Source organism: Muntiacus reevesi, chromosome 20 (genome assembly GCF_963930625.1).
Source record: "Muntiacus reevesi chromosome 20, mMunRee1.1, whole genome shotgun sequence".
Lineage (NCBI taxonomy): Eukaryota > Metazoa > Chordata > Mammalia > Artiodactyla > Cervidae > Muntiacus > Muntiacus reevesi.
Window position 1 is genome coordinate 51602441 of NC_089268.1, and position 21856 is coordinate 51624296.

The following is a 21856-nucleotide window of genomic DNA, read 5'->3' on the forward strand; positions in this document are numbered from 1 at the left end:
GACTCCTCTCCCCCTCAGTCCCCCTCCAAGGAAAATAAAATAAAACTTTACAGCAAATGGAATTCCAGCCTTTGCACATGCTTGTGAGTGGGGCCGAACTATTTCTGAATGTCTTCACGGGCAGGTTTATGATCTGGGGAGGACCTGGGCTCCAGGCTGGTGGCAGGAAAGAGAGCTCTTTGTGTGGCTGCTCCTGTTGTGAGAGCCTGCTGGCCGGGGGCGGCCTGGCTCCCATGGAGCAGAACCGGGGGCCCGAGCCGGCCCACCCGGGTCTTGGGCTCAGGAGCGGCCTCAGGACGGGCCTTCTCCCAATCGGGATGCTGCTAATTGGAAACAGATGGTCCCCGGAAAGCTGGGCCTCCAGGACTAGGCAGGCTGGTGGGCACACACACACACTCACACATGCAAACACACACACCAACAAACATGCCAGCTCACACACACACACACAATGCAAACCCGCTGTCACAAACACACTCTTAAACGTCTCACACACACACACACCTTCACACACATTGCCCTTGGCCTCGATGCGGTGGGCAGACCCCCTCCTCCTCTTCCTCTGACCCCCCGAACCCTCCAGCCCGTCTCACGCCCAGGTCCCAGGGCTCTGCAGCTTGTTACCCAGCGGCTCCCCCGTGAGCACTGGAGGGGGTCCAGGCAGGGGGTCAGCAGAGCTTCGGTGGTGCCCTGGGGTTAAATTATTCTCAAAATGGCCTGGAGCATCTGGCTTCAAGGGCACAAGAAGTATTTGGGTTGCAACCTTCTCTCTTCTTCCGTATTTTGGATGGGGAGGGGGTAATTTTGCTTCCTGACCTCCCCGTGTATGCTTAAGAAGACGGAAAGAGAACAGATCTGCTTGAGTATCTGCGTTTTCTTTCTGTGCATTTTACTCAGACATCCTTCAAGACAATTCTCATTAAAGGGTTTTTTCTACCTTACATCTCGCTTCAATTTCAACAAATTTACTTTTCCCTTTTTCTCTCTTCTGCCAGCTTTGAATATTCATTTTAGATATGATTAATTATCTTCCACCTTGATTTTTCAAGTGAAAACTGAAGAAGTTAAGCTTTACAATCCAACATGAGAACAGAGTTATCAGGCCCACATTGGTGCCCCCAGAGCAGCGAGGCCCGTGGGTGGTACAGGACAGCCGTGGCCTGGGTTCCACCCCACCTGCCTGATGGTGGCGGCCTGTGCACTGTCCTCACGGGAGGTGGGGAGGGAGGCAGGGAGGTGGGGAGGGAGGCAGGGAGGTGGGGAGGGAGGCAGGGAGGTGGGGAGGTGGGGAGGGAGGGAGGGTGGGCCCCCACTCCAGTCCGTGACTGTGCTCAGACACATGCCAGCCACCAAGAGGGCAGACCCCAGGGTGGTCGGCGCCGCTGGGGTATGAGGCCTTCCCGCTGTTATTAACGCTCACTGCTGGGCTTGGTCACTCAGTCGTGTCCGACTCTGCGGCCCCACGGACTGTAGCCGCCAGGCTCCTCTGTCCATGGGAGCCTCCAGGCAGGAACACGAGTGGGGGGCCATTCCCTGCCAATCCAGGGAGCGAACCCAGATCTCCCGCATTGCAGGCAAATTCTTCACAGTCTGAGCCACCAGGGAAGCAGAAGGCGATATCTCCAACTTTTGTTTCAAAATAACCATAAATGCTTTGTTTACAAATCATCCTGAACCCCACCCCCAAAATGCCTCAAAGCACCCCAGTACTAGGATTGCACTGGCGCTTCCAGCCGGGTATTCTCAGCTTCAAGAAGTGTGTGCAAGTCCAAGTTCCCTTGTTTTCCGCAAGGAGCAGCCTTTGGGGTTGGTGGTGTCGGGGTTGGGGGAAGGGTGGAGTCACCAGGTTTACCGGAAGACTGTGTGCCTAGAAGGGGTTTTTCAAACACCCCCACACCCAAACACGCCACCCACACCTCTCCAAAAGCGGCAGGTTTTGATTTTTCCGCGCGGCAGGGACAGCTGGGCCGAAGCACCCAGCGGCCCTTCCCCGGCGCCCGGCGTCGCCAACCTGCGGTCCGGGTCCAGGCGGCGCCACCGCGCTTAGCCCGCGACCCCCTCTGCGGCCGTTCGGGGCCCTGGGCCCGCCGCGGGCTGTTCGCTGGCCCGTCCTGGCACCGCGGCCAGGCCCCACCATCTCTGCCGGGGCAGCGGCCCCTCAGGGAAGCCAGCGACCGCGGCCTGACCCGCGACCCCGGCTCCCGCCACCCCTCCAGGGTCAGGGGTCGCAGGCAGGGGTCGCCCCGCTCTCAGCTGCTCCTCTTTGATCTCTGGATTCGGGGACCGCGCACCGGGCGCGGAAGCCACCGCACGGAGGAGCGCGGATGCGGGGTCCGGGGCTCCCGCACCTGCCGCCGCGGGCCAGGCGCCCCTCCCGCAGCGCGGGTGGCGGGCCCCCCACCTGTCCCAGCACCGCGAGCGGAGTCTGGGGACCCGCACGGCTCAGCCCCGCGCCGAGCGCCCGAGGCGCGCGAGGGGCCGGTGCTCGGAAGGCCGGGTCCCCAGACTCCCAGCGGCGGGTGGACCCGGGCGGTTCCGATCCAAGGCCACCGGCTTCTGAGGAAGACGCCCCCGACAGGAGGCGCGCCTGGGGCAGGAGGGGCGGCGGGCGCGCAGGGCCGTTTGCGGCGGAGCAGAACCTCAGCTGGAGTTCCGCTTGTGGCCAAGAGGCTGCCAGCCAGGCGGAGGTCGTCCAGCGAGGCCTTCCTGTCGGGCCGCTTCTCCCAGGATCCCCGACCCTCTCCCAGGATCGGCCTGCGAAGCCGCGTCGGCGGGGGGTTCTCAGTCACCAGACACGCTGGACGCCGCGCGCAGACGCCTGGAGGTGTCCGGCTCCCAGACGCCGGGCCAGGAGCCACGGTGGGGCCTCCGCGTCTCCTCCACGGCCCCGCCGCCTCCGCCCGCTGGGGCCTAACGCCCGCTGCCAGGGCCAGCGCATCTCCTGCGGGGTGACCACGATGAAAGAAAGGCCTTCGGGCCGCACGGAGGGCCCTGGGGCGGCCGCCACCCGGCGAGATCCCAGGCGCAGCGCGCCCCGCGCCCCGGCTCGCGTCCGCGGCCACCTCCGCCGCCAGGGACGCTGGGCTCTCTCTCCCCAGGGGACACAGTCCTCGTCTTTCCTCCACTTGAGAATTTTTGAGAAACCGATGGCTTCCTAAACACGTGATTCCCACTCCCGTCCGGTTTTCACATCTGTAGCCTCTGAGACCAGCACAGCCTCCGGCCCAGGGACCAACCTTTGTACTGAAGGAAAAGCAGAGGCCTTAGGAATTAATGGCGCTAAAAGCGTTGGTTTTCCTGCCTCTTCCCAGGGGTGGGTGATGGGGAGGGAAGGGTCTGTCTCCTTTCTTTCTCATCTGTCATGTAAATCGTCCCTAAAGCCCCGCTGCAAAGCCCTTCACTCCCCAGCCTCCAGCTCAGAGCCCTGGCGACCAACCTCCAGCCTGAGCCCAGGGGAGGGCTCCTCTGCCCCGAGGCCAGGCCTGGGGTGCCACCACCCGCCCAGGGAGGAGGCCCGCAGCCTTGGCTGCCTGCCCACTGCTCACTCCCAGGGCTCTCGAACTGCAGCCCCAGGGCCACCCAAGTAGCACTGAGCTGTGCCGACTCTGGGGGCAGAGGAGCAGCCCACACAGGGTCCTTCCTGGGAGTGACCTGGGGGAAGGTAGGGGCAGGGGACAGGCAGCGGCTTGGAGGAAGCCAAAGGCAGAGAGAAGAGGTGCTCTGGGGTGGGGGGGCCGCCCGAGTCCCGAAGGGTCCCCACCAGCCACTCCTCTGAGCTGTCCTGCGTCTCCTCCAGGAGCTCCGCCCTTCTCTTCTGCTGAAGACTCCTGGGACTGTAGGCCAGGAGACCCCAGAGCCCACGGCATCCCCTCTAATAAGCTCAATATGCTGCAAATTTGAAATCAGTGAGGGAAAAAATCAAGTCAACAACAACAAAATAATGTGAAGCAGAGACTTCTCTGGAACCGGGTGAGAAGGAGCAGGTCGGCAGAGGCCTCAGGTCGCCCTCCTGCTCCCTACGCCTTAGTTTGGTTTTCAACAAGGCGGACATGGTCCATTTTGCTCAATTTTCCACTCCTAATCCCGTGGAGAACGTCATGGAGAGGCGGCTTTCATTCCCCTGAGTGGGTTTCGGCGCTGGAATTCCTTGGATTAACCATCGCCCCTTTTCCAACCAGATCTGGACCTGGAACCAGCCCGTCCTGCTCCCTGGGGCCGGGCGTCCAAGGCCTGCTCGCCAGCCGGCAGCCACATCCGGCCCAGGCCCAGCGTGGTGGACGCGGGAGGCTGCCCTGGTCGGGTGGGGACCCTCCCAGGAGGGGCTTCGGGCCCCCAGGCTTCTGTGGAGGCCTGGGGGGAGTAGGGGGGGAGTAGGGGAGGACAGAGGGGGAGTACGGGGCAGAAACACAGAGACACGCAGAGCTCCTGCAAAGGATGGATTCGCATGCCAAAGGGGGACCTGGAGCAGAGGGGCCACAGGCCCAGTGACGGATACCCCTTGACCAATACCTCGACGTCAGAGGAAGGCTGTGTTTAGGTGCGGCCGAAATGCCACTAATAAACAGCTCTTTTCAAGGAAGCTCTTGGCCTCCTTATAAATTGAAATAGTAACTTTCAGGAAGATGGGGTCTTGAAACTGGCATTTCAGCCCTAAGCACATGTCGACGGGTTCTTTTTTTTTGCCTTGGCCATCGCCTGAATCAATCAGGCCGTGCATCGCCCCCCAACCCCTGGTTCCTGGAGTGAACACTCTGATACAGTCTCTGGGTTCTTTTTCTCTTGACCTCCCCCAAAGCTCCCTGCCTGCCTGGAGAACCGTTTGCACAGAATCAGATTCTCGCCCGCCCCGCTTTATTACATGGCCACCATCAATCTTGCCCCTAAAGCGACATTTGTTTATGACCCGGTGGGAAGGGCTAATGGCTTCAGGAACGGATCTACAACGTGAGTCCACAGGAGCCCAAAGACTCTGCGACACCAGGCAGGCCATCCTCGCGCTGGGCACGGAGCTCCAGAGCAAACAGGCCCCCCAGAAGCTCCGGGCGTGGGGTGACGGTGGAAAGAAACTCACCCCCACTGCCGCCAACAGGGGACAGCCCTGCTCCGGGTGTCGGCCTGGATCCACCGGGCACCGCCTCCCTCCCAGCAGCCGGCCAGCACCGCGCCATCCACACCGACACGGACGGCTCTCCACCTTACAAACCGAGACCCTTCCAGAGGGAACAGCGAGGAGGGCGAAGGCCCCAGTCCCTGGTCACCTATCAAAGTTCAGGGGAGCCACAGGGCTGGGAGGCAGGCTAGTTCCCTGACCCTTGTTCTGACCCTGCAGGAAACAGCCGAGGGCTTACGGGCCACCAGCACAATCGAGCCTTATTCGCCTGCAGACCTCGATTATTAATGACACAAACTGCGGGGCATGATAAATTGTAAAATGTGTGCTTGTCTGCATGCAGTCTGGTGGAAACGGCCTGTCACCTACATCACCCTGGAGAACAGCACCCACCACCGTGTGATACGCCAAATGCAAGCCTGCATGTGGCATGCAGCACGTTGAGAATTACCTACTCCTGTAGAAACTGCCGAGAAGTGTCCACTGCCTCACACAGGACAGAAAGACTTACTTTCCTCAAGCTTTCTACAGAGGCGGACTTCCAAACCAGCCCAGCTCCCACCGCCACCCCCCCTGCCCCCCACCGCTGGGTCCTGTCTGATGTCCCAGGCTAATTCCAAACTGTGCTATTTGTTCAAACATGAAGGAGCTTCTCAGAATATTTCATACCAAAATTATCCTTGTTGCTGTAACAGTTCCAATCAAATGTGCAAAGCGCTAATGAACTGGGGCGGGGTCCCTCCAGAATAAAGAGCCCAGACCCCCCCAGGGATCAGGTGGCCCCAGTCACCCTTAAACTGTATCCAAGAAGCCAAAACGTCCTGAAAGCAGGACATGCCACGTAAGGGGATCTAACATCAGCTCCATGACCAGGCCCTGCGCCCTTCCACTCCAAAACAGCTTCTGAACAACGCCGTGGGCCACTCCTGTAGAGAAAACTCTTTTCTTTGCGTACAAGTAACCCAAGCACCTTCCTCGAAGCATATCTTAAAGACCTGACTTTCAAACGCTGGGATCGAAAAGGCAGAAATGATTGCTAAGAGGCTTCCCTGGGGAGCAAGCAGGCAAGCGCTCCCCTTCTTGGACCGGGGCTGCCCTCCGGCCTCCTCCAGAAGCCCAGCGCCAGCGCCGCGCTCCCACTCCAGCCCCTGGACTCGGGGCGAGAAGGAGGAGCCGAGTCGGGCCGGCCAGCTCTCTCCCACCCTCGCCGCCCAGCACCGAGGGCAGGTCGAGGCCAGACCCCGAAGCCGCGGGGACGCCCCCCGCCCGAGGAGCGGCTCTAGCTGCCCCGTGGCCTCCGCGAACCGGACGCGCGAGCCGAGAGGGGACGCGGCCCAGCAGAGAGGCCGCCCGGGCCCAGAACCGGCCAACCGGCCGGGCCGAGGCTGTCAGGCCGACGAGGGCACGCCGGGCGCCGGCGGCGGGGCCTGCCCGTCGTCCCCGGGCCGCCGCGCGCTAGACGAACGCACGTGCGTCCTCCAGACAAAGCGGCGGGCGCGGCGCGGGACCGGAGCTCCGCTCCGAGCACAGACGCGCGGTGGGCCCGCCTGCCCCGGACCCGGCCAGAGGCGCCTAGGCGCGGCTCTCCCGGCGCCCGACCCAGCCGGGCGGAGAGGAGGGGCCGTGGGCGCTAAGCGCCCAGGACGTGTCTTCCCCCTAATTAGCCGAGGAGCGTCCGGTCCCGAGGCCGGGTACGGCCTGGTCCACACGGCTGCCCACCGCTCAGAGAATCGGGACGGCCGAGGTCGGAGGGCTCGGCTCCCGCAGCCCGCCTGGGGGCGGGTGGGGGCGCTCCGCGTCCGTGCGGACCGGGCCGCTGGCCACCTGCGGCCGCTTCTCTCGGGGCCGGCCCCGCGCCGCCGCGGCCCCTTTGTCCGCCAGCCCGGCTCCGCTCTCGGCTCCCACGAATGAGCCACGCGGGAGCCAGGCGGTTTGCCCGCGGATCCTTCCCCTTCACTCCCAAACGGGGGCTCCCCGGAAGTGCCAGGCCGCCCAGCCGGGGGCTGCGACGCGGAGGCCGCGCGGCGGGGAGGCCGGTCCCGGTGGCCTGCCCCCGGGGACGCCGCGCCCCGCGCCCAGCGCGCCTCCCGGCTCGACTCTGAGCCAGGGACCCAGCAAATCAGAGGCCGTGTAAAGCAGTTTTTGACTGGAAGTAGAGTGTATTTATTTGCAGCAATCCTTTAACAATGATCAAATTTTGACAACAAGCAACAGCAATTACCGCTAAGTGTTGCCTCTAGATCGGAGCGGCAGATAGCAGGAAACTGTATTATCTCCAAAACAAACGGAAAGGCCCTGAAAGTCGGTAATCAAATCGCCATCTCCCCGAAGTCTGATTGACAGGGCAGATCACCCTAAGATAAGGAATTTATTACATTTCCTGGGTTATTTACAAAAGGAGGGGGCCGGCGGACTGCCCCATAGGTTTAACTGTAAATTAACAAGAAAAATGGGACTGAAAAGAAACCACCTGGACTAAAATGCCCTGCTTCCTGCTCCTTCCTTCTTGTTATTGCTTTAAATCTTTTTCCAAAAAATAATTGTTCTACAAACATATCTTCTAAAATAGTTTCCCAAAGATTAAATATCCCTTTCCAACCCGCAGTACATTAAAATAAAAATCAATCCTACATTAGACATGAAGGATTGTAGATGTGGATGAGTTATATACACACATTTAAAAGCTGGGGTTTTTTTTCCCCTTCATAAAAAGGAGTGAAATTAACAGGAAGAAAATTCATCCAGCATTTGGCTCACAGGGATGTCTGATACGTACGACAGTTTCTTAAGTGATACACAAGCCAAATATTCAAATGTGTATCTGAAGGCACAGCCACCTCTCCACACACACAGGTATCACTGTGGTGAGACTGGGGCTGATTCATGGGCTTGAAATTTCCAAATCCTGTTGTCATTACTGAGAAAACGCGTTTGTGTATATGCCAACTCAGATATTTAGGAAAATCTCTTTTTACTAGCCACAAAGCAAGCTGACTATATAGTACTTTTGCAGAAGATGCCACAGGAAAAAAATAAATCTAAACAAAAAGAGACCTATGCGTGTAATTTGACCAGGAATAGTCAGAAGTTGTCTCTACTTTTTTTTTCCAGAGATTTAGGAGGAGAATTGGTAATTTCTAGTGTTTTAATCTCTGAAATCTTTTTCTCTCATAAGAATTAAGGCTGTATTAAAGTATCCAGACATATAGGTCTCATTCAAACTGAATGGTAATTTATTAATAAACAATGAATATGCTCAACAAAGAGAAAGCAAAGATGATAGAATAAGATTAATACAGTTTCCCTTTTCATAATCAAAAAAGCACAATTTAAAGTTTCAGGCAATTTAACGTCAGGTTTTGGAAACACTTTCTGGCGTTTGGTCCACGGACATCCAACTACAAATTAAAAATAAATTACTATGTTGCAATTTACATTTTAAAACAAGTCCAGGAATAAAAAGAAAGCGGTTTCCATGTATGGGGGACTTCCTCCCTCCTTTCAATAGAGGATAAAATAATATCTTACAGGTGAGAGGGCAAGGGACAGGGCAGGAGGAGGAGAGGTGTTCTCTAAAAAGAAGAAGAAACTTACGTGTTATCTGGAGTAACACTGTCCTTTAACAAACCATGACTCTGCTGTCTCTGTACAGAACAGTTTACGGTTCTGTTTATTTAGATAAAGCCAAGTGGAGGTGGCTCCGAATCCATCTTCTAAGAGAAGAAAGCCTTTTCTTCATGCTGGTGACTTGAAAGTGTGGAGGGCTTCTGTTTGCTGGTTTGGTGGACGTTTTACGGACTGGGTTTTTGGTTTCGCTTTTGTGCCGAGGGTCCTTTTGGCTGCTCCTGCTCCGGGGATCGGTTCGGTCCTGCTGGGAGGCAGCCGGGGCGGAGGCGGGGGTCAAAACTTGCTGCAGTCGTAGACGAAGGCCCCGGACGTGCGGTACAGGGGCTGGCCAGAAGGGAAGGCCATCTGACAGCTGCTGCTCCCGTTGACCGGCGAGTTGTTCAGGCCGATCCGCTGCGACTCGAACATCTCCCGCACCGAGTGGAAGTTCTGCTGCTGGCCCGGGTAGCCCGCGGCCGCCGCCGCCGCGCTGGCCAGGTGGCCCAGGTCCCCGCCCGCCTGGTTCAGGTACCACGAGGCCAGGCGGCCTTGGTGGGCCGCGGCGTGGTGGCCGGCCTCCTGACCGCCGCCGCCATGGCCCAGGGACGAGGAGCTGCTGCTGGTGGCCGGGGGCAGGGAGTAGTCGGGCAGGGGGTCGTCCACCGAGGAGCCTCCGGCGCCCGCGGGCGCGCCCTGCACGTGGCCGCCGCGCTCCCCGGCCGCGTACAGGCTCATGGCCTGCAGGTTACAGTGGTAGGTCCCGGCGCCCCCCGCCCCGCCGCCCCCGCCCGCGCCGCCCGCGCCGCCCGCGCCGCCCGCGCCGGGGCTCTGGCTACAGGGCGAGCCGTACAGCGAGCTCTGGCCCGGCGAGTAGGCGCCGAGCGCCAGCGGGGGCGCGAGGCCCGCGCGCGAGGACGCGGCGGCCGGGGCCAGGAGGCCGGATCCCAGCTCGGCGGCCGCGCCCTGCGGCGACCCCCGCAGCGACGTCATGATGTTGTCCACGCTGAAGCCCTGGCTGTGCGCGGGCGCGGGCGCGGGCGGCGGGCCGGGCTCCGCGCCGTCCAGGCTCAGCGGCCGCGCCGCCGGCAGGCCGCCGGGGGGGCTGCCCCCGCTGGACAGGCTGCTGCTGCTGCTGTCGGGGCTTTCGATTTTGGGCACCGCGGCGGCGCCGGCGCTGCCGCTGCCCAGGGCGGCGGCCGGGGACAGGGGCTGGGGCGGCGAGGGGCACGTACCGTTCTCGGTCTTGATGTCCTGGATGCGCACGGGCGGGGGCTGCGCCCCGGGCGGCGCGCCGTCGGCCTGCTCGGGGGGCGCGGGCGCGGGCTGGCGGCCGGCCGGCGGCGGCGGCGGCGGCGGCGGCTCTTTGAGGTGCAGCCGGTCCTTCTCCTCCTTGTCCTTCACGGCGTCCTTCTTCTTGAAGCGCCGCCGCCGCCGCAGGAAGCTGCCGTTCTCGAACATGTTGTAGGAGTCCGGGTCGAGCGTCCAGTAGCTGCCCTTGCCTGGCTTCTTGTCGTCGCGCGGCACCTTGACGAAGCACTCGTTGAGCGAGAGATTGTGGCGGATGCTGTTCTGCCAGCCCTGCTTGTTGTCCCGGTAGAAGGGGAAGCGGTCCATGATGAACTGGTAGATGCCGTTCAGGGTGATCTTCTTGTCCGGCGCGTTCTGGATGGCCATGGTGATGAGCGCGATGTAGCTGTAGGGCGGCTTCACCATGTCCTTGGGCTGCGGCTGCGGCGTGTAGGGCCCGTAGGCGCGGGCCATGCCGCCCGGGTACTGCTCGGCGTGCGCCGGGTGCGAGTACACGCTCATGGGGGCCGGCATGGCCGTGTAGCCGCCCCCCGCCGCCGCCGCCGCCGCGCGGTAGTAGCTCTGCTCGCCGCCGAGGTAGGGCACCACTCCCAGGGAGTTGGGGCTGGACACGGAGTAGCGCGCCTGCATGGCCCCGCTCGCCGCCGCCGCCGCCGCCCCCCGCCCTCGCCGGGCCGGCCGCCCAGTCCGAGTCCGGGCCCGCGGGCTGGTGCCGGGCCGCCGCCTCCCCTACGCGCGCCCGGCTCCGGGGCGCCTCGGGCCGGCAGAGAGGGCCGGACGAGGACGCGGCCGACGGCCTGGATCGCGCGCCGCGGCTTCCCGGAGGGAGCGGGAGCGCGGAGCCCGGGCTGGAAAACAAGCCGAAGCCCGGCCCGCCGCGCCGCCTGCGCCTCGCGGAGGCTGAGCCCCAGCCGCCGGCGGGGCGGCCAGAGGAGCGGGCGGGGGCAGCGCGCCGGCCCCGGCCCGGGCCGCGTCACCTTTCTCAGTCTCTCGCGCGCCGGCCGCTTAAGGAAGCATTGGGAAAACTCCTGAACTTTTGAGCATCCGTCACCCAGGCGAGGACTTTTTTACGCAGTTACATTTTTTCCGGGCCGCGGGGCCCCGCCCCGTCCCGGCGGCGGCGGCCAATGGGAGGCGGGAACGCCTCCGAAGGAGCCGGAGGCCGAGCGGGCCGGCCCGCGCCCCGCCGCGGAGGACCGCGGGCTGACCACACGCGCGCCGGCCCGCCTGCCCCGCGCCCGCGCGCGTCCCTGCCCGCACCCCCGCTGGCGCCCTCGGCCGTGGGCCCCCGCGCCCGCCGGCCGCGCAGGGCCCTTTCCCCGCCCCGGGCCCTACTTTGGACGTCCATTGTTCCCGCGGCCCGCCCGGGCCCTCAGGTCCCCGCGCAGACCCTTCCTCGTCCGCTGCTCCCGGGTGTCACGGCGTCCTGGGGCCCCGACTCTCCCATTCTCGCAATCCCAGGCCCCTCCTCGCCGACCCGGCGCCGGCGCCGGGGTTTCCCGAGCCGCTCCCCCTCCCCTCCCTTCTCCCCCTCCCCCTCCCTACTCTCCCCCCTCCCCTCCCTACTCTCCCCCATCTGTCCCCCCTCCGCTATTCTCCCCTCCCCTCCCCCACACTCTCCCCTCCCCCACACTCTCCCCTCCCCTCCCCCACACTCTCCCCTCCCCTATTCTCCCCTCCCCGCCACTCCTGATCACCACAGTCTCCCGGGTTCCCAGAAGTCCCCAGTACCCCCCACCTGGAAGTTCTCCAGTCCGGAGCAGGGTTACAAAAAGGCACAGTTCTGAGTCCGAAAGCAGGGCTGCCGCTACTCTGTTGTGGGTGGGAGCAGGGTTGTTGCTCCTACCTCACTGTTTCCTGGACCCCTCCCCAGTAGAAACAAGGGAGTGGGACATGGGGTTGCCAAGAGCTCGGGGCTGCGTTGGCGGTGAGGGTCTGCCGCGCGCGCTCCTGGAGCCTGTGCGTCCCTGGGCTCCTCTGGAGGTTCTCGGACACGGCCTCCTCTGGGGGAGGCCGGCACCCTTCGGCCCAGAGGAGGGTTCGGGCTGTGAACTCAGTGAGAAGAGCGGGTGGTGAGGAGTAAAGACGGCCACCTCCCTCCGCGCCCTGCGTGGCTCCTGCCTGCAGAGATAGCGTATTGATGGGGTGGAGGGGGACGTTCAGAATCGCACCTGCAGGGCCCTCGAGGGTCCGGGGGACCCCTAGACTTACGGCTTCTGTGTCTGGGATGAAGAGCAGGGAAGAGCCAGCCTCTGGGACTGCGGGGCTTTCTGCACTTTGGCCAACCCGGAGCGGCCCTCTGGGCCCTCTCCTGAGGAACTGCGCGCCTCTGAAGAGCCGCCTTGCGCCCCTCACACCTCCACCCCCGGTTCCGGACAGTCTAGAACTTCGAGGACGTGTCCGGAGCCCTTTAGCTTCCCGGCTCGAGTCTGGCTTCCTGCACAGCCCCAGCCACAGCTGCGCTCCTTGTCAGGGCGCGGGCCTGTGTGGTGTTAAACCTTTGGGTTTCCGAGTGGGCCCTGACGCAGAGAAACCCGGGTATCTGCTCCTCTCGAGCCTGCGGTGCCGCCCCGAAGCCCGGCTCCCAGCGCCGCGCGGCCTGCAGAGCGCCTGGGCCGCTCCGGCCTGCTTCCCGGGCCCCCACCAGGCCGCGTCTCCGCCGCCCGAGAAACCCTGAGTTAGGGGCAGAGGCTCGATGCTCCTGGGCACCCGGTGGGCAAGAGGCGCAGCCATGAGACTGAACAGTGCGTTGGAGTCCAGCACCCTCCCGCATCCCGCCGGAACCCGCCGCCTTGACCGAGGCCTTCCTTGTGGGCGCCCTGGCTTCAGAGCAGCCTGGAGGCCGAGGAAGTCAGCGGTCGCCCGGAACGCCTTGGCCTCTGGCGACTTCGGCCTTTGAACTGCGTTTCCACCGCTCGCGGCGCGCGGGCACCAGCGCGGCCATGGAGACGCCGGTTTCCCGGCGCGGGGACCCGCAGCTCGTGCGGGAGCCGAGGTGCGCGCTGCCCGGCCCTTGCGGCCTCTCTGCTCCCGGCTCCGAGGCCCGAGAGGTGGAAAGCGCTCCTTAGGTAAACTGCAAATCCGACAGCCGGCCGTGCTGGGCCGCTTCGGGGATGAAAGTGGCCGTTGTGAAATAAGTTTCTGGCGCGCGGGGGAAAAGGAGGGGGCAGTTTACGAATATCAACTTTCCCCTGGTCGAGCTCTGGATATTCGCCAGGAAAAGATATTTGCGTTTGTGTTTTATAAGCTTCCTCGGAAGCAAACCTCCACTAAATGGCTTGATTGTATTTCAAGTACTTGACTTCTGTTATTATTGTCGGTGGTGGTGGTATGTGGACACGAAGGCGAAGGCGCAGAAATGAAGTCTTCAGGGAATGGGGTGAAGTTTTTATTTTCGGCTAGGGTTTCTGATGCCCCTTGCATAGTTCAGTCACTGTCCCCATGACCTTAACTGGCAGAAATGCCTTCGCAGGAAACCTTCGCTGTTTTTCTGACACCTCGCGGCTGTGACCTGAAGGTCCGCGGGCGACAGCGGTAATGGATGTGTTTCCTCGGACGGTCGCTGACCTTCCTGGCCCCATCCCTTCCTTGACCCGCCGGCGGGGAGGAGGGGGTCACAATTCCTGGACCCCTAGAGGGGGTCTTAGCTCTGGGGAGGGGCGTCACAGCCTTCCCCCAAACAGGACTCCCGAGCCCTCCGCTGGAAGAGCTTGAGGAAGGGAGAGGGGGCGGGCCCCGCAGGAAATGCCCAACTGGGACCCGGTGACACCGCAGGAAGAGGGGGGAGGGGTGATCCCCTCCGGGCACTGGGAGCTGGGGGCGGCTTCTTTTCACGTTGCGATAAAGGGACTAGGGATCCGGGAGGGGCAGGGACCCCCAGCCCAGAAAAGGATTCCCAAGGGACTGAGTTCAGCCCACGTTCCTGGCATTGTCCGTCAGAGACCCCCCGGGAACTTTCCCGCGCCGCACCTGCCCCCCAGCCCCGGAGAGGGGCCCTCCCCAGACACAGGCAGGCCCCTCCGCCCAGTGTCGGTAGATCCCGGCTCCACTCAGCGGATGCAGAGCTGGGAAGCTAGCCCCTCGGGGGGTCCGGGCTGGCCTGATGACGCGCTACAGGGGTTGTCAGGAAAAGCTGGCTGTCCCTCTAGACGGGCAGTCGGCCCTGCATGGGGGGACGCTGCACGGGGGGACAGGGGTTTCTGCAGGGCCGCAGCTTTCCCACCTTCCCCCCTTTCGCTGCCGGGAGACAAGTGTGGAGTATGGAACACTTAACGGACAGTGGGGCCCGAAGTCGCCCCGCTAGACTGAAGTCACAAGCAATTGTAGCCACGTCCATTTCAGGGTGTCTTTGCGCTATTTAGAATCCTGTGGAAGTTCTCCACATGGCCTCCTTCAGGAAGAGCTGAAGTCCAGGATTGGGGGAGGATACAAGCTGTAAGTGATCGTTATTCGTTATCAGACCCTCGGACAGGCAGGGATCGCTGGGCATCGCGCAGGGCAGGGCAGGGCAAACGCCCAGCCTCCTGGAGGATCGACTTCTCTCTCCGTTGAGGGGGGGTTTCAGCGTACTTGTTCTGTTAATGCAGTCTTCCTGGTTCAGTCCCCTCCTTAGTAGAAAAATAATTCCTATGATAAATAAAAAGTGTGTTTGTTTTTCAATTTTAAAAATCAAAAACAATCTAAAGACAAAGTGATGTCCATGACTGAACAAATTGTGCAGTTGCTGTCCTACGGGCAGCCTCCAAGGAAGTTTATGTGATGGGGAAATCTAATGTCCCCCTAGTCCCCACGACGGGCCGCCCCACTAATTACTCTCACTGACGGGAGTGTGCCCACACCTGCTCAGGGTTGCCTGGGGTCGGCCCACCTGCCACCGGCCGCAGGGAATGCCGGCCTCCCAGAGCGTTTCTGGGGCGCAGAGCTAGCTGAGTGCCGAGAAGGGGCCGCGGGGAGCTTTACCCCAGGTCCTGGCTGTGCATGCTGGGGGCTTGCTTTGTCCTGGCAGAGGTAGGTGATGAGAACTGATGAGAACTGCCTTCTTTCCTTAGCCAGCCAGGACGAAAAAAAAAATGTTAACCGTGGATGAACAGAAGGACCAGTCTCGCGTCGGGTTCTTCCCACCCGGGTCCCCACTGAGACTTGGGAGCAGCCTGGCCTTCAAGGGTCGACGACCCGCGGGGCCCCGGTGCGCGGTGCGGGCGACAGGGAGCCCCGGCGGGGGCCTCCGGGTGTCGGAGGATAGGCCTCTGTGCGCAGACAGACCCGAAGGCCGGCCGGCCCCGCAACGGGGAGGAGTCGGCCGCACCTCGTGGCGGCGGGGCCTTGTTCCGGGACGGCTCCCCTGCTCTCCAGCCCGGCTCGGGGGCCCCACGCGCGGGACCGGACCCCCTCCCACTCAGGAGGGGCCTGAGGAGCCGGAACCCCGACGCCCCAGCCCCTCCGCGCGCCGGCCGCCAGGGACCCGGGACGCTCCATCCGCCCGACCCAGGGCGCGGAGGGCGAGGCCGGCCTGCTCCCAAAGCTCCCAGGCGGTCGCGGGGTCTTCGGCCCGGCTCGCCGTCCGCACCTTCAGGGCGGACGCAGGCCGGCACCGGGCTCCGAGCAGCCGGTCCCGGGTCGTCGTGTGCGTCTGCAGCGGGGAGCGCGGCCCAGCGGTGCCCACAGCTTCCCGCCTCGGCCGCGAGGGCGCCGGGCCGGGAAGCAGGGGGGCCGGGAGGCCGCACCTGAGGCGGGAGCTCTGGACTCCGGGGCGCAGGCCCCCGGCCAAGCCGCCCGCTTCGCGGGGCTCAGGCCGTCCGGCTCCGGCTCCCGCTCCGGCCCTGCGCGCGCCCCGAGCGCCCCCTGCCGCCCGCGGCCGCCCCTGGGCGACTCGAAGCCCCTCGGCGCCCAGGCCCAGCCCCTCCGCGCAGGCCGGGGAGGGGTCTCTGCGGAAGGGGCCCAGTGAGAGCCCTCGCCGCCGCCGGACGGAAGGCCCGCCCGCCCAGCTCCTGGTCCTCACACCCCGCAAGCTCTCCAGCGTGCTCGCGGGAAGAGTCCGGCCGGCAGGCCCCTTGGAGGGACCGGCTTAGACTCCCTGGCACAGGCCTGGGAGCCTTTGTTCCCGGGACCCTAGGCGACCCGGCTGGAGGCTTGCAGCCCCAGCCACACTCCTCCCAGCGGCCCCTTTAATTGATGTACACGTTACAGAGAAAGAGGGGCCGCCTAGTCAAGTGAACTACATTCTGGGAGATGCCAAGGAATGTATTTACTGGCAGCCAGGTTTACCAATAAAAGTTGCAAATGAAGGCCACTGGTTTCCAGGAAAAAGTACTTCTGTTTTTTAACCGCTCCTTAGTCTTAATTACCAAAAAAACTGAACCCCCAAAGAGTTGATTTGGAGAACAGGGCGGGGGAGGCGGGGGAGGTGGGGCCGGCGGCTTCGGCGCGGACCACAGTTCCAGGCGCGTTTCCACCCGGAGCCCCGCACACAGATGGCGCGTGGATGCAGCCGCCTGGTGGAGCCCGGCGAGACGCTGGCGCATGGGAGGGATGCACTTGCGTTAGGGCTGTTTAGTTTGGAAATGAAATTTTAAGGAAAGATAAACTACAGTGAATAGAGGCAAATTTCCACAGAATGTAGGTAGGAATAAATGCATGAAAGGAAAACAGCCACGTTGTAGTCACTGTGGTTGCTCCCATATTTTTTAAGGCCAGTGGTTGACTCGGGTTAAAATTGACGGCGACAAACTTGTGACTTATTTTTACTGAGGTCCACTTTGCTTGAGATCACAGAGACCCCAGCCCGGATGAGAAGACTTCTCCACGCCCCAAAGCTGGCCTCCCGCAGACCTGGTGGGAGGCGGCAGGTGGACCCGGTCAGGGTGAACTTGCAGGTGGGGTGGGGAGCCACGGGGGTCGTCCTGTCCAGGGCCGAGAGTCACCTTCCCATTGAATCCCTGCGTCTTCTGTGTCTTACGTGGGAGGAAGCTGGGCTTAGAGTGACTGCCCAGGTCACGCACGTTCCTTTCCATCTTACTCCGCTGTGTCTCCTTGGCGCTAAGGTGCCCTTTGTGATAAGGTATATGGCTTATGTGCCACCAAGAGAAGACGTTAAACTATTAAACCTCATCCGTGATAAGTCTGATGATTTCAGATGTTAAAGCGTATGTCCCAGATCATTGGTAGCTGGCTAACCCTCGTAATCTGCAGACATACGGAGGTGTCCTTGTTCAGAGTATTCCCAGCAGAGGAATGTGTCACCTGGGCTGGACACCTCTGTGGAGGTGTGTACTGGTCACTACGGGGAGAACGCCCACTCTGGGGTCTCGGGTCTGCTGTGAGCGCAGATGGCCCTGTGCTGGCCACAGGCGCTCTAGCAGAGCCTGTGTTTTCTCTCACCCGAGAGCCGTCTTGGCTCCTCTCCTGGATTTTCCATCCACGTGGAAGTCCCCAGGACCGTCCCCGGGGAGGGGACGTGGAAACAGGCACGTCGAGGATGAGCTGATCTTTCCCAGCCCCCTGCACGGCTGGTCCTACCAGTTCAGGAGGACCAGCCAACAGGGCCTTGCAGGCCGGGGGAGCTCAGGGCACTGCTGGAAACCCCGACAGATCACTCTGTGCCCTCGGAGACTCCGGAGGGCGAGGCGGGGGGACAGGGCCTCAGACCTCTGGGCTCAAGCATGGCTGACCTCCACGACCCCGTGAGGGCACCGCCTGGCTGTCATGTCACAGAGGGGGAGCCTGAGGCTCGGGCCACCTGCTTCTGAAGTGGGTGAGCCCCAACTCCCAGCCAAGATTTGCAGAGTCCCCAGCGAGCAGGGGTGGTGAGGGCTGGGGGGAGGGGAGGGAGAGGGGTGCAGGGAGGGGAGGCAGAGGGGTGCGGGGAGGGGAGGGGTGGGGGTGGCGGATGGGAAATGGGGCTGGGGTGGGGTGGGGTGAGCTGGGGTGGGTGAGGCGCTTCCGCAGCCCTGGGGCTCTGCTCTCCGTGGGACAGGACAGCAAAGTGTCCTGGGCCCTGTGGTGCCTGGGGGCCCTTCTGGGGCAGGACTCCCTGTGTCTTCCCAGGAAGGGCCTGCGGTCCCAGCTCTGGCATGTGTGTCCCCCAGCCAGTCGCCACAGCCGGGGTGGGCAGCTTAGGCCAGACTCCCCAGGGACGCCAGCCGCCCTCGGCCGGCTCTGGAGACAGCCTGGACGGCCCTGCTTCCCTTCAGGAGCAGCCAGCGGGGCGTCTGTGTGTGCAGGGCGCACGCGGAGCCCGCACCAGGGCCTGTGTTTAGTCTGTCTCGCTGACGTCCTTCCTGAAGAGATGGGAAGAGGAAACGCTCCTCTCGGCCATTTTTGCCAGCGCTACCCCAGCTCATCCATCATTTTCTCACCTCTCGTCCCGGGACGCGGCTCTGCACCGCCGGCCTGGAGCAGCCGGTCCCGGGAGAGGCCTCTCCGCAGCCTCTCACACAAAGGTTTACATTATTGGCCATCCCTGTGATGAAACGGGCCCCAGATTAGATAAGGTTAAATTACACTTTTATAGGGTGCCAGTATCGTATTAGGAGCCGTGCTCTTTTCATTTGAGTGTGCGCTTGTAATAATAGTTTGTTTTTACACTTATCTCCCCTTTAAGCAGGCGGCATATATGCACGCTGTGACTTACCAGGGAGAGGGCCGCTCACTGCCCAGAAGGTGGGGGCGGGTCTCGGGCATTGCCCAGAAGGAGCGCGCTGCGCTCAGCGCTGGCTCCCGGGAGCCGGCCCAGCCCGCGTGCGGAGCTACCCGGTCTGTGTGGTGACTGCGGCGCGCGCTGCCATCCTAAACAGCCCAGAGTAGTTCTCATTGTTTGCCTTTATGAGGCCCAGCTATCAAAGATGGTTTGTTTGCTGTATTTGTTTTAGTAAGGAACCCGTCCAAAGGCAGACAGACATGTCACTGGGAAAATGTTTTGGCAGGAGTCGGGCAGGGGTTTTACATAATAGGAAAACAGACGGGCCGCACCCTCTCACATCAAGGCAAACACAGCCACACATTTCGTCTCCTATCAGTCACGTTGTCCACTGTCTGCTGGAAGCAGGTTAGTTTTCTAGTAAACATCACCGTCATCCATGTCAACTGTTTTCTCTGGAATGGGCTCAGGCTTACCCAGACTGTAGTGCTGGGTCCATTTTAGCTCCTCATTGGACTTTTTAAAAGACAGGGCTAGTGCATTGCAGTCCCATTTCCTTTGACTTTTAAGTGAATTTTGAAAAATCTGTGTTTCACATTCCTCCTCGGTTTGGCAGAGTTTAAATGTTCCTCGATTATGCGTTCAATGAAGTAAACAAGCTTTTCTGACTCTCCTTTCCCTCCTCTCACTGCTGGAACGTCAGCCTTCCTGATGATATCTCTATAGCTTTGCTGATTTCAAGGAGGTTCAATTATCAGGCGGTGCTGACAGCCTGTCGTAAATCTCATGAAAGGACAGTGGTGCTTTATTTTCTAGCGCTGTCAAACGTTTTCCAAGTAGGTAAGCAGAAAGCGTCCCCTAGCAGATCAGAGTTACATTAAACATAGGTCACGTGCTGTCTTCGAACTTCTCGGGCACGTCTCTTTAAAAATGCTTTTCTCTGCTGAGCCTGGGTCTGCTTTTCCAAAATCAGCAAGGCTTTTGGTTTTGTCCAGCAGACAAACATTCTGCAAGTATGTACATCAGGTGGAGAATAAAGACCGCGGGTACAGCACTTGTTCTCTGCCTCAGGAAAAGTTTGACTTGTGACTAATCCATGTGAATTTATGTCTTGCAGATTCAGCTCATCATCCACCCCTGTGCCCACCACTTCTGGACATTTTATATTGTATTTAACATTTGAGTTTAGCTGGGGGTGGAGTGTGCTGGGAGAGAATGGAGGTGAGGTCCCAGAAGGACTCAAATGGGGACCAGGTTATTGAGGAAGAGATGTGATGGGCTTTTCGTGGGTCCCACCTTCTGTTAAAAGACAGGATGGCTGTGGCTGTGTGGTTCCGGCTGAGCCCCCCAGAGGTCTGGCTGGACGGGAGATTTGGGGGACTCGGGGCTGGCCTTCTCTGTGCTAGCTGGACTTTCTTTCTTTGTGGGAGGGGGAGTGGGTATTTTTGTTCAAGCATGCCCCTTTTTTTTCTTTGTTCAAAAGACACGTGGGCTCTAATACGTCACCGAAAGTTGCTTCTGTAGCGCCCGCTTCTCTCTGTGCCCTGGGGGAGAGGCGGGGGTGTGGGGGGCGGTGGGGATGGAGGGACCCACGTGGAGGGGAGGAAAGACCCCCCACCCCCTCCTGCGGCAGGTCCAGGTCGGGTGGCAAGGCATCAGACACCCTGGAGCTGGGTGTCTGGGAGCTGGTGCAGTGAGGACCAGGCTTTGGTCAGGAGCAAAAGAGAATTTGAGGGGAAGTCGGGCTCCCCAGGCAGCGGCCTGGCCAGACACGAGCTCTGAGCAAACATGTGCGCCTACAGAAGGCGGTGTTCCCACCAACGCAGGCAATCTCCTGGGGCCTTCCTGCAAATGGAAGGCAGGGCCATCTGCTGGGGACAGGGTCCTACGGCCCATCTGGCCAGCGGGGTTCACCTGGGAGCAGCCACCGGGCGGGCTCAGCCCCGCACTCTGTCTGCAGGGCCCACGCCCTCCCCGGCCTCGACTGTGGGTGTCCTCTGCCGATGGTTTCCATCTCAGCGCGGAGCGGTTTGTCTGCCTGGTCCAGTTTCTTCCCACACTCGGTGTGCACCATGAAAGGCCATTTTTCTTTTTGAAGCAAATCCAAAATAATACACATGATGAAGTGCAGGCAGGATGCCTGTGGAAAAAAGCAACTTCTCCCAATTATTTCAATGGAACGAATGGCTGAGCCCCATGAGCTGCGTCTGACGGAGGAGCAAAGCTTCCCCCCTTCAAGGCCACAGAAGGGAGTCCAGCGCACCCCGACGGCAGGGCCACACGGCCGAGGCCCTGGGCTCCAGGCCGTGGAGCGCCAGCACCAGTGCTGAGCTGTGCCTCAGTTTACTTTGTCTGCAGAGGAGAATAACATGTGTGTTTTACTTAGAAGACAGATTTTTATCAAATGATCTCAATGGTGAACCCTTGGAATGCCTTTGCAAAAGTCAACTGTAAATACAGGAAATGGAAGAACACAATAGGAATTGAAAGAGCGGTTGGGTCTCTGAGCGTCTAGTTAAAAGTCTTGGACTTTCAGGTTTCTGCTCTGACCAGCGCATGCTGACAGGAGCTGTGTGTTCATGTCTGTTTCTGCAGATGAAGAGCTCGACTGACCACGAAGGACTGATCGTGGGGCAGAGGGGCCAAAGGCCACTGCTGGCAGTGGAGTGCGTCTGAGCCTTCTCACTGAGCTTCAGAGGAGACAGAGCTCCTAAGTCTAGGGGGAAACGCCTTCATATTCTGCAGTAGATACTCGATTGTAAACATCCACAATTGACGCAGCCTACCACACTGTGAGTGGGTGTGAAGGACAAGTGAGCTGTTCAACACTGCAAACTTTGAAGCAGAGCCTTTGGAAGCGAATTGGCTGCCCATGAATGAGAACGTCAACAGGATCATGAAAGATCATCATTAGGAGCACCATGTAGATATGAAACAGTGAAGCCACTGATGGTTCCTTTGGACAAAGAATGTCAAAGAAAATGCAGAATGGAAATGGTGGCCAGAGTAGTGGAGTGACATTTCCTCCCAGTTCAACCTGTCTTCGACATCTGATGATGCAGGTTTTAAACCCTGAAGTGGGGAAACGGAATCTGGGAAGCGTTGTTTGTGACTTGAGATGGAGGTAGTCTCGTACTCAGGAGGAGCACTCCTGGAAGGAACCTGCTGTCAGCCGGCCTGGAAATTCCAGGGAACAA

General features: G+C 61.0%; 2 protein-coding genes across 2 annotated transcripts; one reads left to right on the forward strand and one right to left on the reverse strand.

Annotated features, from left to right (window-relative positions):
• Nucleotides 1-7262: 7262 nt before the first annotated feature.
• FOXC1 (forkhead box C1) lies at nt 7263-10778 on the reverse strand. Its single transcript, XM_065912308.1, has one exon. The coding sequence runs from the start codon at nt 10652-10654 to the stop codon at nt 9011-9013; it is 1644 nt and encodes a 547-aa protein (XP_065768380.1). The 5' UTR covers nt 10655-10778; the 3' UTR covers nt 7263-9010.
• Nucleotides 10779-15093: 4315 nt separating this feature from the next.
• On the forward strand, nt 15094-16092 carry LOC136151254 (serine/arginine repetitive matrix protein 3-like). Its single transcript, XM_065912195.1, has one exon. The coding sequence runs from the start codon at nt 15094-15096 to the stop codon at nt 16090-16092; it is 999 nt and encodes a 332-aa protein (XP_065768267.1).
• The last annotated feature ends 5764 nt before the right edge of the window (nt 16093-21856 follow it).